At 39.2% G+C, this 18,792-nt stretch overlaps 1 protein-coding gene across 2 annotated transcripts in view; it reads right to left on the reverse strand.

Annotated features, from left to right (window-relative positions):
* Window positions 1–357: 357 nt before the first annotated feature.
* The window catches only part of UGT8 (UDP glycosyltransferase 8), a 42,489-nt gene continuing 24,054 nt past the window's right edge, over window positions 358–18,792 (reverse strand). For both annotated transcript variants that reach the window (XM_061369264.1, XM_061369262.1), the window contains exons 3-6: window positions 8,027–8,169; window positions 5,480–5,556; window positions 4,286–4,505; window positions 358–2,699 (exon numbers count right to left, since the gene is read on the reverse strand). In XM_061369264.1, the coding sequence (XP_061225248.1) occupies window positions 2,336–2,699; window positions 4,286–4,505; window positions 5,480–5,556; window positions 8,027–8,169 (804 nt within the window). In that variant the 3' untranslated portion in view covers window positions 358–2,335. The remainder of the gene's footprint in view (window positions 2,700–4,285; window positions 4,506–5,479; window positions 5,557–8,026; window positions 8,170–18,792) is intronic.

An 18,792-nucleotide genomic window follows, 5' to 3' on the forward strand; every position in this document is an offset into this window, starting at 1 on the left:
ATGTGAAAAGTCTTTTAAGTTTTGCTTTCAAAGAAACAGGTATAAATCAACACATAAGAGATAAAACACACTTTACCAGGAATGTTCATGCAAAGTTCCCAATATTTAAAGTGATGTTAAGAAAGAACTCAGGTTAAGCATTCCGTCTTTCAATTGATTCAACTGATGTGGAAAACAGATCCCCATTCACAAAATATATTCATTTTAATTTCAAGTATATTGTGCATCATGGTATACACAGAGAAGAAAGAATCTGTATATCCTAGTAAGTATCCACGCTTACGTACACTCTCACACACTGGGCACCTGAAAATAAACAGCATTCATTTGAACAAAAATATACTTCCAACAACAGAATTTCTCTATTAAATCCATGTTTATTGCTTAGATTTTATCACAGTGGAGATTAAATTATGCTTAATCATCCGGTCAGTGCTTTTTTACCTTCTTCAATGCCAAAAAAAAAAAACATTTAAACCAAGTCATTCATACACTCTAAGTCTTATTACCATCCCACCATTCATTGCCTCTGTGTGCTCCTTTAGTTGCCACAGACTTCAAGATTGTAAAAAGGTATAGCTAATAGGCTTATTTATAATACCATTTTCTTCAAGTATTCAGAAAGCAGTACAAGTAGCTGTACTGTATATAAGAAACATATCTGTACTGTTATTTATTGCTATAGGATAGAGGCTCCTGATGGAATGATAGTGAAATACTGCATCACTGTGTATGAAGATGATCTCAGCATCCTGTAATCATCACAACTCCTCCCATGTTAGTGAACAACACTAGATAGATGGATTTCTTTCCTTTCTCCTTCAGGCACGGGATTTCAAACTACAAATAAATAAAGCATACACTCACAACATGTGTAGTGCAAATTCCAAGTAAACAGAATGACATGGAAATAAACTCATAGTTGCCAACTTTAGTACAGCAGGGCAGTGATTATTTTACACTCAGTGCCCTGTATCTCCGCCCTTGGTGCACACCACCACCAGCATCCTGTGTCGGCAACAGTGGTTGAAAGAGATTGTTGCAGGGGAAGGAGGAGATGACCACTTCTGCAAACCTTGTTCTGGGGCAGCCAGGCTTCACCCCACGTGTTCCACCAGCCCTTGGAAGGAAGGTGAGCAGGCAGGCTAGTCAACCACACAGCAAGCAGCCCCACATCAAAGAATGTGGATTGGCAACTATGTGAAACATGGATTGCGTGGCCCAGACTAATAGAAGGTAGTATTTTTCCAGATACAACCATTGAAAGAGAACATCTACAACACTGTGATTTAGAAAGAACTTAATAATAATAATGAGAATTAAAAAGAAGAGGCATTCAGCTCTGGGGTGGGGGGATGTTTGTTGGTTTTTTAAACAAATCCCAAGTATCAGTTTGATTCTTCAGAGCTCTGGGCCATTACAAAACTATCTGCATTAAGCACAGGGATAGCTTTCTTTTTGTTGTTGTTTCATTTATTTGTCTTAACTATGCAAATCTACTTCCCACACAGCCATATTTTAAACTGAAATAAAACTCCCTAATATTTTGATGGCATAAATTATATATGCAGAGAAAGGCAACAAATATTTTTGTTTTATAAATTTAAAATTAGGACATATTGTAGACTCGCTCAAGACCCTTTTCTCCAAAGTACTAGTAGTGAGCAGAAGAGTCATGCAGTTTATCAGTAAACAGAGTACCTATTTTTGCCATTTTTCTTCCGTGCTCATTTTAAGTTTGTTGGCTTTTTGGTTGATTGTTGGGTTTTTTTAAATGTCTGTGTTTTCAGTCCAGAACTTGCTATTGCTTGCACAAAGACTGGAAAAAAAATGGGGTTTTTAAACAGCATTTTTACATAACACATTGAGCTTTCAACAAAGGAAACACAGAACTAGCACTAAAGTTCTGTCAACTAAAAGATGGATATCTTAGAATAATAATAAAAAAAAAAACCAAACAGAAAACACCTCTGCAAATAAAAAGAACCCTCTCCTCATTTTGGACACACACATTTAGCTTTTAAAAACTGAAAATTCATAAATACGGTCACTATTATAACTGTAGAGAATTAAGGCTTCTAAAAACTTCAGTGCCAAAATAACTTCTCTGCATCAGCATTAAGAATAAAATAATTTTCCATTTTAAGTTGTGCTTGCCTTTGTTGTTCTTTTTAAAGCCTTTTCTTAGTTCCATTGAATTTTGTCACATAGTATTACATACCAAAGGGGAGTGTTAGAATTGCTTACTGAGGTTTTAAGTATTTGTTAGACTAAGTTACAGCGATAAAATTTGATTACCAATCTGACTCATTACTACTTGACATGGGCAGTTGGCTCATTTCACCTTTTTTTCATGCCTAATGTGGCCATTTCTTCTATACTTGCCATTTGGTATCCCATTTTGGTAATGTCCATTAACAGTACTATGTTCACCATTTGACCAAAGAAGTTTGCTGTGTTTGCACATAAATTTTGTTATCCTGGCCAAAATGTAATAAAGTAAGGCAGCACTCACTAGTACAACAAAGGCAATATCCAGTAAGAAATACTGATAGAAAGAGATGCTGTAAACAGCGGCACGTAGATGCTGGGCTCCGTTGTGACGGAGGATGTAATTAATCCAGTATACAGTCCGGTTAACAGGATGACCAGGTTGGTCTTTGTGAATCTCAGACAGCCTCTGGGCCCGCTGTCGGTAGCTGCGGGGAAGAAAAAAGACAGACAAGGGAAGAAAGGAAAAAACATCGTCAGCACTTTGAGCAATGCAAGCCCGGGAACACTTGAAGATACTTAAAGCCTCTTCAGATCAAACCGCCCATTACCATGGGACTCCTGCAACCACCAGCATACAGAAGGCTAGACACAGCAGATAAACTGCCTTTAAATCAGTCCTTGTAGCTTCTTGATGAAGAAAGACTAGAAAAGCAGACCGATGTGTGATGAAAGGCAGAAATCCACCCTCCAGCAAAGCGATAAAGAGCCAAGCTGCCAGAGGGAACTCTTATCTAATCCAAAATGAATCCTATCAAGTGAGACACATTTGTCCTTCCCACTGTAAACTGACAACGTACCCTGCCTAATACACCACTCATTTATGTTATTGTGCAACTGAATTACTACAGAAAGGCAAGAAATTTGGTTTTGACTGCAACAGACTACTTCCACTTGGGGCTAGAGCTCAGCCTAAAACTGCTTGTTCTTCTAAACCAGCTCACCCAGCAGCTGATCACATCAAATTACTTCTCTTTTCCCTCATTGAAGCTGCACGGTCGACAGGTTATTTATGCAGGACTTGCCTTTAAACCAAGGGTAATTGCACAAGGGAAAGGTGATGCAACTGCTGTTACCGAGATCTCTTTAACGACATTCCCTCTTGCTGCAGTTTTGCTGCTTGCTCCTTACAGGTTTCTCTTTTGCCAAGGCAAACACCACTTCCAATACTTTGCTCCCATGAAAGCAAGAGACACTGTCAGCACCATACTCCAAATCTACGGCTAGCTGGACACAATAAACCACCAGCTAAGGGGTCATTATTTTTAATCTGGAGGTGGTCTGAACATCACAGATGCTTAAAACAGAGCAGTTTGGAACAAACTTCAGATTACTCTCCTTACACTTCAATATCCCTGAGCAAATTTGTTGGCTGGAATTAGAAGGAGTTATGAAAGCCAGCTCATGGGCTTTTACTTATTCCACCTGAGTAACAAAAATAATTTTACAAAAACCAGACTGGACTTCTCATAATCATAATAATTTATTAGAATACGGTCATTGCAACAAATGACCTTCTTGACCTTAACAGAGGTATTACTGCCCAACAGGAAATACTTTTTAAATGGGACTTTGGAAGAGTCACACTTTTTGAATACCTCTGTATTTTTAGTTACATTGCAAACATGCCACCCTACCATCATGTAAGTCTAGTTTGCTCCAGCCCCCACAGGCAGCACACCAGACTGCTAGATATGGAGAAACTTTAGTCTGCAATAAGGAATAAAGCAGGATAGGTTTGTTTCTGTAACCTTTCTGCCCTTAACAAGGCAACTGCACAAACAGCAAATAAGACAATTGGGTTTTGGTACACTGAACAATAAGCTTAGTATCTACACAGAAACCTGATCAAGTGAGTGAAACTGTGAAGTGGCACAATCATCCAAAGACTTGCCCCCACTATATAGACAATTAGATCTCAACATGCATTTTTTTCCCCTTGCACGAAGGCTCTGTACATGTATATTTAGCCCATAGCAATAGCAAAAGCATGAAACAAGCACTCATTCCATACCTGGGATCATTAATAACTTTTACTAGAGCTTCATACAATTCATTCTCAGTGACAGTCTTCCAGTTCAACAATATTCCCATGCCTTTGGCCTGCACACGAGTCATAGTATCATAATGGTCTCCAAAAAGTGGAATCCCCACCACCGGAACCCCATGGTACATGGTTTCAAAAATGCTGTTCAAACCTCCATGACTAAGAAAAGCTTTAATGTTAGAGTGACCTGAAAACAGAAGAGGCATGAAGATTAAAGAAAAGATTTAAATCTCCTTAAAGTTACTGAATGTTGCTTCAACTGTGTACAACACATTCATCATCACGTTTCTATGTCTGCAACTGAGGAAGGAAAAATGAATGCAACTTGTTCTAAAGTTCTCCTTAAACTCACTCCACTGACCTATCACATGCATTCGGTGATTTCATCAATGGGGTAATTAATTTACATTGTTTACTCCTGAGTAGCTGCAGGTGGTGACTACAACCAGTGTGACAGTACAAATGAGGCAGGGTGAGAGCATTTTTCCTCATTATTCATATGAAATACATGCCATTTAATAACAGAAGAACTGATGTTACATTCTCTAAAGCTTCACGTGCTTTACTTCAGGCTAGCAAGATCTGACAATAATGATAAAACCTTATGTAATGGAAAAATGAGACTGCCTCAGAGCAATTCAGTAACCAAAACAAATCTACCTGCTCTAGAAGTCATTTGCCTAATAACTACACGATGACAAATACTCCAGCTGAAATGCACCCTCAATGATGCATATGCATGCTTAACACATCCAACAGCACCCACTGTAGTGCTGGAACTGGCTTGTGAACACACAAACATCCAGATATCCCAGAGACAACCATATATATTCTCTGGCTCCTCAGATCTGCAGTGTGTTCAACTAGCCTCTAACATAGAAGGAAGGAAAATAAAATTCACAGACTCTTAATACTGCCTTCACCAAAAGATGGAAGAATATAAAATTTTGTCTATGCACCTGAGAACATGGAGTAACTTAGGTTAGTTACACAGAAAGGTTATTATCAGCTTGCAATACATGCCAAAGTTCTGTTAGAGCTTTCTTTGGAGAAAAATAAATAAATGTGTATATATACAGCCAGTATTCAGTAGAATATAGCTGGAAAAGCAACCTGAACGGGAGCGAGAATAAGCAACATATGATCAAAATAGATACCCACCAAGGAGATCGTTTTGTGGTAACCATTCTATAAGCTTCGTATTGTTGCCTAAATTCCTTGGTTTGTTTCCTGAAAACCTAGAACAATAAATCAAATGGAAGCTGAGTTAAAAAACTCCAAAAGCAATAAACCAGAGAATTGAACCAAACGATCCATGAGCCCTGAGCAGACATAACATGGGGATACTCTTTACTCAGTATTACAAGAAAACAAAATAAGCTCAAATAAAATGCTATAAATAGCTAGTAACTTCCAACTTTATGTTTTCATCCTTCATTTTCCTTGTGCTCTGGCTTGAAATGCAATGTTTTCTGTTAACATAATGACACTGTAGCTCCTTCTCAAAGCATATAAAACTTTCACTACGGCAACCACAAGGAGGTTTTATAACCTCTCTATGGTTTTAAGTTCATTGCTTTATTAAAAACCGTAGCTGGTAGTAGCTGAGAACAACCCATTGGCACAAAAATAATAATCCCTTACCATCAACACAACTGGCCAGTTTCCTGTAGCTTCTGATAATTGACACAGTCTTATTTTAAAAGGAGTTACTAATACCAGGAAAGGAAAGGCTGATATCTCATCTTACAAGTTTGGAATGAAAAGTTTGGGATCAAGCTATGAGAAAAGCGTGGTTTTCTTACTTTCTCAACTGCCTGAAACCCAACAGCAACATCCTGCTCACTTGAAGTTGCTGGACAAGTTTAGCCCATAAAATATGGGCTCAAAGTACAAACTGACTTACATATTAATCTTATGTACAATTAATAAAGAAAGCTAAATATATTCTAAACAGAAAAGAGAGAAGAAGCTATTACTAAGTACTAGAAGATAAAGCTGTTTTGTGACAGCTCCATTAAACAACTTAAAAATACTCTCGTTATTACGAGAGCTTTAGAACTGTAGCTTCACAAAAATACACCTGCATATTCCCAATGAAGCAAGCCTAGATCTTTACAACTATCTTATACAATCTGCATGTTGAGAAAAGCCTGTTATTTAGGCTCAGTTACATAAAAGAAAATGTTACTGGGTTTGGCTCTAACTAGTATTCCATCATCAGAAGTGGAGAAAGAACTACAAAGATTTCCTTGATTTGCCATTCTAACATAAGACTGCCAAGCAGTACTACCAACTTTCTCATTTTCAGAAAAGTCTAGCATAAAAACCACCTGTGTCTAACACAGGACACAGGTCTGAAGAATATCAACAACAAAAACAAAAAACAAAGTTGGACTTTTAATTTCGTTTTAGGATTTAATTATGGATCTCAGATTCCCACTTGACTCCAAGCCACTTGCTCAGCCCTCCCAAAGACTATGTCATACAGCTCATCACACCAACATCTTCCCATTCCACAAATAATGATGGAAAAAAACAGCAGGTGAGTTCCCTTATCCAAAAAGCTATTCAGCATTGCAGATAAAATCAGAACAAACCAACAGAAAAAAGAATTACAAAAAAACATCAGTAAGGAAATACTAATGAGGAAGGGCTTCAACTGAAATTGTTGCTTTTGCATTAATTAGCTATCCCAAGTAAAAATAATTTACTGATTACAGAAAAATAGATACTTCCTACAGAAAAAAATGTTTCAGGGACAACATTTTAAAGGGTAAAACAATAGCCAAACAGTAAGATCAACAGGGATTAATAACTAATTACAAGCCAAGCAGCACTGCAGGTTTCATTAAAGGCAAACGTAAAGCCTTGCCTCTACCTCAAAGAAAACCTGATGAGATCTTTACTACAACTACCAAAGGTTCTGTGCCGTGAAGAATTCCCATTTTCCTGTTCATTAGTGGGATTCACTTTTTCAATTATACACAGCACTGAAAATGGTCTCTAAGAGATGGCAGGGTATAGGCTGCTAAATGAACTGCTAATCCAACTCTGAGTGCAGCAAGGACAGCAGTCATAAATTTTAAGACACTAATTATTACTTGGAAACCAATGGTTCATATGAATTCCTATGAATCATATTCCAGAGCAACACACCATGTGAAGCAGAGCTGACTAAACAAGTTCTTGAATTTTTACAGTAAGTTGACTAGGCAACTTAAGATGTTTTTAGAGCAGAGAAAGTTTATTACTGATTTTTATACTCCTGCAGATTTTTCCTCTTCTAATTTCCTCACAAAAAAAAAAAAAAGACAAGTGAGAAGAGCAATTATGAAAGTCTATGTTTACAGATAAAGAGAAGGGTCCCCAAAACACAAGAAAAGAGAACAGAAAGAAGAAAATTAAGGATTAAATCAGCACAATGCCATTCTTGCTTCCTAAGGTGGCTTCTTCATCAGGAATTATGACAGTATGCCACAAATGTTATAACCTCAGACTCTCTTTTCACTGTCCCCAGTCCTTCTAGGATATGAATTCATCACAGAAACATAACCTAAGCCTTATTCTGCCATACAATCATTGTATCTTTCAAAAGCATCAGGTTCCCTGTGCCACCCAGACGATCTCTATTTCAGCTTCTACAACTCAAGATCAAGATGGCACAACAGGCAATAAGCGTGCACGTACATCTACCATCGCACTTACCTCCAAATAACTCTCTGAGGCAGTCTTGCCAGAGCATGTGCCAACTTATTCGCTATATCTTCAGACAGATATTTCACTCCAGCTCCAAAGGAGACAAGGACAAAGCCATTTTCACTAGCACCATTCACCCATGTCTGGAGATCCTGTTAAAGTAAAAATTTATACTGAGCAACACAGAAGCACAGGTAAGCCACAACAGGTTAAATAAACATTGCTTAGGAAGAACAGTTGTTGGTCCCTATGTTACATCACAAGCCACAATTCCAAAGTCATACACGTTTTAGAAATCACTGAGCATGATGACTCAATGATACAGAATCCACAGTACAGGCTATGAACAGCCAAATTATTCCAGATTTGTTTTAGCTTCTGTATTAACAAGCAGTTTCACAAGACAAGTTTTCCTTTCCTAACTGACACACAGTCACAAGTTAACACATTATATTTTAACTCAGCAAAATGTAACTAGATCTCGTAGTATCAGCGTGGAAGTACAACACAGGAAATACATGAATGAAGCCTGGGACTGTGGTTTAAAGAAAGTGAAAGTACTTCCAAAGGGTTGGTTCTGGGGCTTTGCTGGGGTTTTATTTTTTCATTCATATAAAAATAATAAACCTGAAAAAAAGTCAGAGCTTTAAAAAACACCAACAGTTCCCACTGCTCTAGTATTTTAAGGAGTAAGGAACAGTATCACACAGAATCATACAATCATAGAATAGTTAGGGTGGAAAGAACCTTAAGATCAGTACAGGGGTGGATGTCCCTTTTTCTTGAACCTACATCCTTTATCTTACTTGGACCTGCATGCCTTTTCCACAGCAAATTACCAATATTATATTAAACACACACAAGTATAACACAGGCAAAGCCCTTTATACCCTTAAGCTCGTCCATCTCTTGTAATTATTCTAAAATTGAGTTTCTTGCAACCCATTTTTTGATGACTCTCTTGATTCAAGGGCTGCCTCAACTTACGCAAGGAAGGCAACAGTGCAGAAAGCAGTATTGCACTGCTCAGAAGCACTCCAAAAAGCAGAACCAACATCAATCAACATGAGGGCCACACCATGAGATTCAAGTTCAGAGGTAGCAGCTTTTACAGCAGGACACCCTGTGATGCAGGTATTTCTTTCCAAGTTGATGCTTCAAGCAAGTCACAGTGAAGTTGTGAAGACGACTACATCATCCAAAGGCTGGGGCTGACTTGGTGTAAGTGGGATCTGTATCACTGATGACAAGGCAAGCCAGCAGATACCACTACCCACCGCCATATGATGTTCATTGACTTGGAGGGGGAAGGAGGCTGGGAAAGCGATGGAAAAAGTAAAAGTTGCAATGCACCCTCTGCTTTTGGAAGTATATATGTAAATTCTATTTTTTTCCAAAGCAACTGTTGGCAGTGGGGACTAAAAAACTGTACCACTGAAATACAGGTATATCAGTCTGCCAAAGAATATCTTGTTTCCCAGGATATGGCTTAATTCTGGTCTCACCAAATTTAAGTATAAGCCTGCTCAACACCTGTACAGCAATACAAAATGAGTAAAAGGAATATTCAGAGCCCTGTTCACAATCTGCATCTTGTCCTGGCAATAAATATCAGGCCAGACAGTAATAGAACAATGTTGTTCTATCCTGTCCGAGCACAAAACCACACAAGTTACCACAAAAACCAGCAGGTGTAACACAGACCTGCACATTAGACTTGAGGTTGTATGCTAGTCTCTGTTACACAGTGAAACAGGGATTTCCATTTTCTCTAGAATCCACACTTTCTCATTTTTCTTCATCCTTTTCCAGCACACTTTCTTATCCTTTCTTTTCCCCCCAACATCCACGGAGAGGGAAGAAAGATTAAGGGGGAGAAGTGCCTACAATATGCCTCAAAGCTGAATCATTTATTATGGGCTGAGCTTCTGACATAAAAGTCTCCAAGTGGTTTTGTGATTTATTTAAAGCTTGTGCTTGAATTTTACTTAAGGACCTAAGGCGTGCTACAAGTGGAATCATATTATAGTCACTTAGTGGTTCAGCTAGTCACATCTTGAACTATTTTCTATGTGTTATTTAAAGCTAACCAGAAAATAACCTTTTGTAGTTTCTAGGACAAACGATTCTGGAAAGCAATCAAGTGCCATGCTGTAAAAGACAGCTCTCTGCCCATTTGTGACATCCGATCAAGTTAGATTCTGAAAGCTGCAATCACCCATTACAAGGTGGTTTTCTTCTGACAACCAGAAGCAGCCCAGCATTCACAGGCTCTGGTCTTCATAGGGCACTCTTCCATCGCTGCAGTAACCTGGATGCTTCTGGAGTGTCTTCTTGATGACAACTCCATGACAGAGATGCTCAAGAAGCCAACAAGAGGCGAGACTCTGCTGGACCTCAAATGTAGAAACAAGGAAGACCTTGTCTGGAATGCCAATGTCGAGAGCAGCCTTGGCTACAGTGACCATGAGGAGTTCAAGATACTAAGAGTATAAGGAAGACAACAGCAGCATCTCTTGGACTTAAAGAGAACCAAGTCTGGCCTCTTTAGATACCTGCTTAGAAGATGCCCTTGGAATACAGCCCTGGAGAGAAGAGGGGGTCAGGAGAGGCAGCAGATATTCAGCAAATCACCTGCTCGAAGCTCAGGCACAGTACATGCTGATGAGCAGGAAGTTAAGCAAAAGTGACAGGACGATGAATAAAGGACTCCTGTCAAGGCTCACAGGCAAAAAGGAAGCATATATGAAGTAGAAACAGGGACAGGCTGCCTGGGAGGAATATACAGAAACATGGATGAGGTACTAGCTACACAAATAGGAAGTGAGATAGAACTGATAACTAGTAAAACTGTGGGGCCCCAACAGTTGTTATCAGTGGCACAAAGTCAGTGGAGGCATGTTTGCTTTTTAATAAGAAAGAAAACTGGACAGCTGTCACTACTGCTGAAATTCTCTCATTCAGCATCAGGAAGTTCTACCTGTGACTACTTAATATTTGGTCAGACATGTGGTTTCTGCTGCTAGAGATCATTCTGTTCTAGCTGTGGAACAGCTCCCAAAGCTACTGCTCTTCCTCTGTGCTTCATTACAGATTCGGTAAAACTCCACAAATCTGATGTATTCATTATGGGTCCTGCACTTGGGCCACAACAACCTCATGCAATGCTTCTGTCATGGGGAAGCATGCCTGGAAAGATTCTCAGGGGAAAAGCACCTGCGGGTGCTGACTAACGGCTGAACATGAGCAGCTTGTGCCCAGGCAGCTAAGAAGGCCAATGGCATCCTGGCTTGTATCAGCACCAGTGTGGCAGCTGCTGGCAGTGACTCTCCTGCCGTACTTGGCATGGGTGAGGCCATACCTCAAATCCTGTGTTCAGTTCTGGGCCCCTCACTACAGGAAAGACACTGAGGGTCCAGAGAAGGGCAATGGAGCTGGTGGAAGGGCCTGGAGCACAAGTCTGGTGGGGAATGGCTGAGGGAACTGGGGTGGGGGGGGGTTTAGACTGGAGAAGAGAAGGCTCAAGGGGGACCTTATCGCTCTATACAACTAGCTGAAAGGAGGTCATCATGAAGTGAGGTCAGTTTCTTCTCCCCAAAAACAAGAGGAAATGGCCTCAAGCTGCACCAGGAAAGGTTTAGATTGGATATTGGGAACAATTTCTTCACTAAGAGGGTGATGAGGCATTGGAACAAGCTGCCCAGGGCAGTGTGGAATCACCATCCCTGGAAGTGTTCACAAACCATGAAGATGAGGCCCTCAGTGACATAGTTTAGTGCTGGCCTTGGAAGTGCTGGGGTCATGGTTGGGCTTGATGATCTTATAGCTCTTTTCTAATCTAGTTGATTCTACGATTCAATGTAGTAAGAATTATACATCATTAGGTAAACATAGAGGAGGCATAAAATATTTCCTATCAGTGGAACTGCCATGAATAATAACAAATAGCTATTGAGCACTTAGAAATTTATTTATTTTTTTCTTTTGGGGAGGTGGGGGTGAGGGGAAAGAAAGGAACTTCACTACATACCACAGAATTAAGAATCACCCTAGAAACAGGCTTTTGAATTTTATTGTTGTGCAACAGCAAAGCAACCTGCTTTGTGTTTTTATAGCTGATTTCACACCCAAAGCTTCGTAACCCTAATCCCAGTGCTTCACTGGAACACAGCACATACAACAGGAAGCATAAAATCCTGTCAGGCCAGACAAAATCCTGCCCACAGGTTCAAAAGATGGATTTTTTTTTTCTTTTTCCATTCACACATATACATTCCTAATATTTACTTTAGGAAGTGCACCACAGAAACTGTGACACAGGACAAGCTATGAAAAAACACAAGCTCTGAGTGATTCTGAACACCTGAATTGTGTCACAGCACACACTGATGCTACAGGACAATTTTGTTTGCCTACAATTTTAGCATATCTAGCCACTGTAGCCTTTACTCACCTTCCTACATTCATTAAGGCAATACAGGTATTAGCCCCAACACCCTGAGTACCAGTCTAAATGAAATCGCCACTCCAACACCATACACTAAAAAGTTTCAGACACCTTGGCCTCACCCCCTGTAAATTCACCCGTTATTTTCCTTAGTTTCACTTACACTTTTGACCTCCATCGTTTTGTCTTCCCCTTCTAATGACACACCATATAAAAACGCTCTGAGTCACTACGAGTCATTAGAGCTGCCTTCATTAGAAGCAGAGTTCCCTGTTTAGGAAGCATTTTACAGCTCCTTCCTCACAACAGTAAAGTGACCTCCTTTCGTCCACTTTAAATGATGTTCAGGTACACTGTAAATTCAGTGCCTTTTTTTTAATGCAAGACAATGATGTTTATTAGTTGAAATTACACTTTCTAAACTCTAAACCTACAATAAAGGTCTGTTACATGACAGGTTGCATTACTGAGCCTTTCTCAAATTTCAAACGAATGCAGAAGTGAAATGGAAACAGCACTGACTTTTGCAGTTAATTCAACTTTAACATACATAACCATTTTAAAAAGTGCTTGACTTCGCAATATCTCTTTCAGTGACTGTAACTGATCACCTGATCACTTCCCCCCACCCCAATGTAAGTATTTTCAGGTTTTGGTGTGCAGAAAGAAAAACTCTTGCCTCATTTACTTGAAGTCCTAGCATAGCAGATGAAAACTGGCAGAACTGTGAACTACATTTACTAACTGAATATCATCTAATACATATAGTAATTAATTATCATTTTCACTGAAATGATTTTAAAGTTATGCATGCTAAGGTATAAAATGCTTAAAAGGAGTCCCAGTTACAGCATTGTGCCAAAACCATTTTCATGTTAACTTCTGTGCAAATGACTGTTCTTGGGCAAAGACTGAAATGATAAACTTTGTTTTGAAGCTCCCTACCTGTCCATTCAGATATCCAGTTTCACTTATGCTAACTGACTGATCTCAGCACAGAGTTCCAAAGAAAGTACCAATTCTTCTTTGACAATATTCCACAATAGATGTGCTTTCCAATCCCTTTTAATAAGTGATAATTAAACACACATACAGGTCTCACAGAGAGGTATGGGACTTGCACAGACCAGACAAAGGCACTCAGCAGCTCCTATTCCCTTCCTTCCCTAGGCAGGGAGCCTTCATACGGTAGCAGACTGGCTTTGTGACCATTTCGTCTCTCTCAGAAGTTGCATGCTTGCCTTTAAAACACTGCCTCAGGTCTGTCACATACACTGTCTACAGACTGCCTAAGCAAGCTTCTCTTTTTTCGATCTGGGTAATATTTATTGCAGTCAGAGCTTTGCCCTTGCACAAGAACAGTCACTACAACCTTGCCTTCTCTTCTCTGAGTTTGATTTGTAAAAGTAATGATTTGTGTGCAACACTGTTACTGAGAAGTGAAGGTTTTTCAGTATGTACTGTCCTCTTACAGAGGCTTGTATAGGAAGAATAAGCACTTACTGATCTATGCTGTACTACAGACACGAGGGGGGAGCAGAAGAAATAAAATAAAAAAATAAAGTAAAATAACTCTTTTGACTATTCTCAGACAGGAATGCTATTGTGTTAACCCTACTATGCGAGCTTTGTTCTGTTTGATTTTCTAATTAGCTATTCATAGCAGGCTTAGATGCTAAATGCACAGCTGTGACTATAGAGTGAGGACCCAGCTGGCAGTAACCAGTGGTGCCTAATACTGAGCTTTGTTTCAGATAAACAAAGTATACAAATACAAACATAACTTGGTTTAATATCCGAAGCTTTCCCTGTTCAGCTGCTGGATTCAAATGCGCACAAGTGTCTGTTCTTTGAATATGGTTGCAAACCTCCATTCCCCGATGGACAGCACAGGCATACTATGAAACTTTTACAAAATGCTACTTAGACAAAACCAGACCTATTTCAAAATAAATAAATTAGAAACCATATGAAGTGATCTACAGAAATAAGATACCCACTGATAAATAAACTGAAAAGTACACAGACCATTTGTATTAGAGTCCTAACTTCTCTGGCATCTTCTAAACAGTACTTCTCTCATGTGAAATACTTAGATGCTATATTAACACATTTTTTAACTTCATTTCAAATTCTACTAAAAAAACAATCTTGCAGCACAGGCGGTTGAAGGTCATATAAATGCCATTATACCTTTACTATCACTGAACAGAGACCTATCTTACAATCTGAAAGTTGTAAAGTATCATCTTATAAACCCAGAGAAACTCCATTACTCAAGGCAAGGCTGTCTATATTTACTTGCCATGAATTTGTAAATCAGTGTACAATCAAAGACAGGCTTTTTTTAACTTGCTCTAAGGAGCACAGGACATACGACACCGCAACAAACACCCGACTGCACCTAGCAGATGACTCACCTCTCCTGACTCAATACATCCAGCTGCCTTCTGCTAGCTCAGCTCAACATCTCTGCATCAGCCAGTGCATATGTCACACTCTGAAGGTTATTTTTCCACTAAGTCAAGTCCTGCCTTTTAAAAGCAATGGCCATAAGGCTAATGTGTTCAGCCCATTTTCTCAGGGTTTGTTCCTTTCCATAACATCAGGCTCAGTCAGTTCAATTAAGAGCAGTCACACTGCCCCCAACCAGGACAAGAAACTTCCCCACACCATTTCCCTCTGGAGTAATTGCAAGTTGATTTTCCTCTTTCGCCAAGTACAAGCTGCTGTCACGCACCAGCCTCCTTTCTTTTGCAAGCTTATAACTAAAGATATTTTCTTCTAGTTTCTCCCCTTCTCCTCTCCATTTTTTCTGCTGTCTTAAGTCAAAATGAAACTTCTAAAAATGAAACAGAAAAGGTGGGATATTTGTAAAGTCTCAGTAAGTTTGTATCTTTTCTTCCCTGGATACACTGATGTTGGCTGAGCTGCACCATACACTATTAAGATGCTGATAAATCTCACTGTTTTAGTAAGATCTACCATATATGAAGTCCACAGAGTTAATATTGAATCATAGGATCAACTAGGTTGGAAAAGACCTTTAAGATCAAGTCCAATCATAATACTGATGTTATTACTTCTTATTTTATTGTTCATATTAGCAGAGTGAGCTAATTCCAAAACCAATACTTTATAGACATTAAAAAAGCATACTCAGATTATAGCATTAGACTAAATTTCTCTATTTTCTTGCCAGATAAAGTCATGCTAACAGTCTTGGTTGGGAAACAAACTAAAATCTGAGCTGTTTTCTCCCTGGATCCCAAGCCCTGAACTGTCAACACATATCCACCTCCCAATGCTGTTGTTAAAGTCCTTCTTCAATAATATTACACACAGATTCAGCCCTGCTGAAATACAGACTTTTTCCTTTTATGTTACTCACTGATTATTTAGTATATTGATACTGCATATTTATCAAAATGCACTGGTGGGGAAGGTGTCTTTAAAGCTTTTTTCAGTGTTTAAAATGCATTTTCTCATGCCTGAACTCTGCTGCGTTTTCCTATTTAAGAACCAACACTGACAGAATTTAACTGCATTTAACTTTAAAGAAAAATAAAATTCAGACTCAAAAACACAGGTAAGAAACAGTACCACATGCCTTTGTCTTTTCTCCTGTATCTCAGGCCTCTCTAGAGTTACAGATATAACCAATGATGCCTCTGAGAACACGGACTACAAAAAACTAGAGGTCAACCAGAAAGCTGCCATGCAAGTATTTCCCTGATGCAACACACTCCATCAAAAAATTCATTACTCACTGGACCTTTGGCAAGCATCCTGGGAAAGCAGCCTTGCCTTCGAAATGAATGGGAGGTACTCAAAGAAGCTTGCCCTTCAAGAGAGGTTATTAAAATCACTGCATTAAGGAGCAAGTGCAGCAGAGGTATCCTCAAAACCAGGATTTAATAAAAACATTGTTGATGATACCCCAGAGGCAATATTCTGTTAAAAATATCTAAAACCCATTAACTTTCCTAAACATAAAGCCCTGTCATGTAATTTGCAAGCATACACAGAACAAGTTTCCAATTATTACATGTAAATGCAAATCAAGGTTTTGACAATCTTCCCACAATATCAATAGCTGCTTATGTAGTAGAAAAGCTGTGCAAGTAACAGTAAGGAAAAGACAGTTTTAAGTATGGAGGCTGCTTTTACTTACTCCTTCTATAGAACACTGGGCCAAATTAAATTTCAGCAAATACAGCAGAAAGGAAACTGCAAAGAAGTTGAATTTTACATTCAAACCTCAACATTACAGATACCAACATACAGCCCCACCCATAAATCCCCATTATAAACTAATTTAGGTGGAAAATTGTGTCTTTGATTGTTACAGTACAATGTCTGTGCTCTGTGGATTGTAGGAGAAATGGTAGGTAGCTCTCAGCTGAAGCTTGGATTCAATAACAGCAAGTTTTCTTAATTTCCTCTTCAGATTAAATAGCTTTTCTTTCTCCCTGGAGTTTACCTCCCCCCTTCTCTCTTAAGTTCTTATTAATATATATATGCACACACACATATATATGCCAGTGCAAATGTATAAACACACAAGTAGCTATAGACACAAGATACATATATTTTATTCTAATATTTATATATTTTAAACAGTCTGCCAGTCACCACCCATTCTTTAACAAACTTAGTTGGCTTCTAAGCCTGTGTTTAAGCAAGATGATCTCACATAATTCAATCAGACTGCCCTGATCTCTTCTGTTCCTCCACATAGTCAGGGTGGCCAAAACTGCACTCTAAGGGGGGGCCCTTGTGAGGCCCCACTTGGAGTACTGTGTGCAGTTCTGGGTGTCCTCAGCGTAGGAAGGACACGAAGCTTTTGGAGCAAGTCCAGAGCAGGCCACAAGGATGATGAGGGCCTGGAGCACCTCCCATATGAAGGCAAGCTAAGAAAACTGTTTAGCCTGGAGAAGGGAAGCTGTGTGGAGACCTCATAGCAGCCTTCCAATATCTGAAGTGGGCCTACAAGGATGCTGGAGGGGCACTCTTCATCACAGACTGTAGTGATAGAACAAGGGGTGATGGGTTTAAACTGAAACAGGGGAAGTTTACGTTAGATATAAGGAAGAAGTTCTTTACTGTGAGAGTGGTGAGGTACTGGCACAGGCTGCCCAAAGAAGTGGTGAATGCTTCATCCCTGGCAGTGTTCGAGAGCAGGCTGGACAGAACCTAGCATGACATGGTCTACTGTAGGGTGTCCCTGCCCACAGCAGGGGTGTTGGAACTAGATGATGTTAAGGTCCTTTCCAACCTGAATCATTCTATGATTCTATGAATAAAAGATCAATTTTTGAGGGGGGAAGAAGCTTTATGTGGAAATAATTTGCACCAAAATACATGATCATATGGTTCAGCACAGAATTTACACAGTACTCAAACTCTTTTCATCCTTAAAGGAGTTTTTGCCTCCTCAGCCTATGATCACATGCATTTTAAAACAGCTCTAGAATTGCTTCACATCACCAGAAATTTTCTGTAAGAAGTAGCTCTATAATACCTATTTCCCAGACTTTAAAAAAAAAAAAAAAAAAAAAAATTAGCAAAATGATGGTGTTATGACACACACAGAAAACATGCTGCTACAGCCTGCAAGAGCTTAGAGACAGCATCCTTGAATTGGACTGAAAGAGAAAAATCTGATCTAAGGAGTAAAACATCACTACATTCTTCCACTTTATTTTAAATAATAAATACTGTTACCAGCTAACACACTCCTAGTGAACACAACTGTCTGCAAGACTCAGGAAAAAAAAACAAACACAACTTCTTAGTGAAGGTATTTCAAAGCCACCAACTTCTTACATAGATCCAGACCTATGTAGTAACAAGGTTAGATAGGAGATCTACAGGGAGGAGAGACTATGTTACTGTAATTACTATTTGTTGACAGCGATGGTTGAAAGGACAGCTTCTAATTCTGCAACATGAACACCCTTCTTGGAGGCACAGAATTAGTTTATTCAAGTATGGAAGAATTTAAAATAATAAAGCTGTCATTGGCTTCTCTCTTCCTGTGAATGACAAAGGGTATTCAGTCCTAAATACCACCTCAAAATCAGCGAGGAAAAGTGCAGTGTTACACAGAGGTAGTTACAAGAACAACTTTATGAACTGTGCAGATGTGTAAAAGGAGTGGCTCAACTTAAACTACAGGGTATGGGGCATTTTAGTTTGTGATTAACTGGAGGTTTTTTTAAACTGACACAGATAGTTCAAGTACAACCATATCCAAAATGCAGGATCCAACTTATGTCCAAATATGTCTACATCATCAACTAGTTGATGAAAAGAAGTCCTTATG

This window comes from Neopsephotus bourkii, unplaced genomic scaffold (genome assembly GCF_033783945.1).
Source record: "Neopsephotus bourkii isolate Nb327-2 ecotype Australia unplaced genomic scaffold, CSIRO-AGI_Nbou_v1 NB_1488, whole genome shotgun sequence".
In the NCBI taxonomy this organism is placed as follows: domain Eukaryota; kingdom Metazoa; phylum Chordata; class Aves; order Psittaciformes; family Psittacidae; genus Neopsephotus; species Neopsephotus bourkii.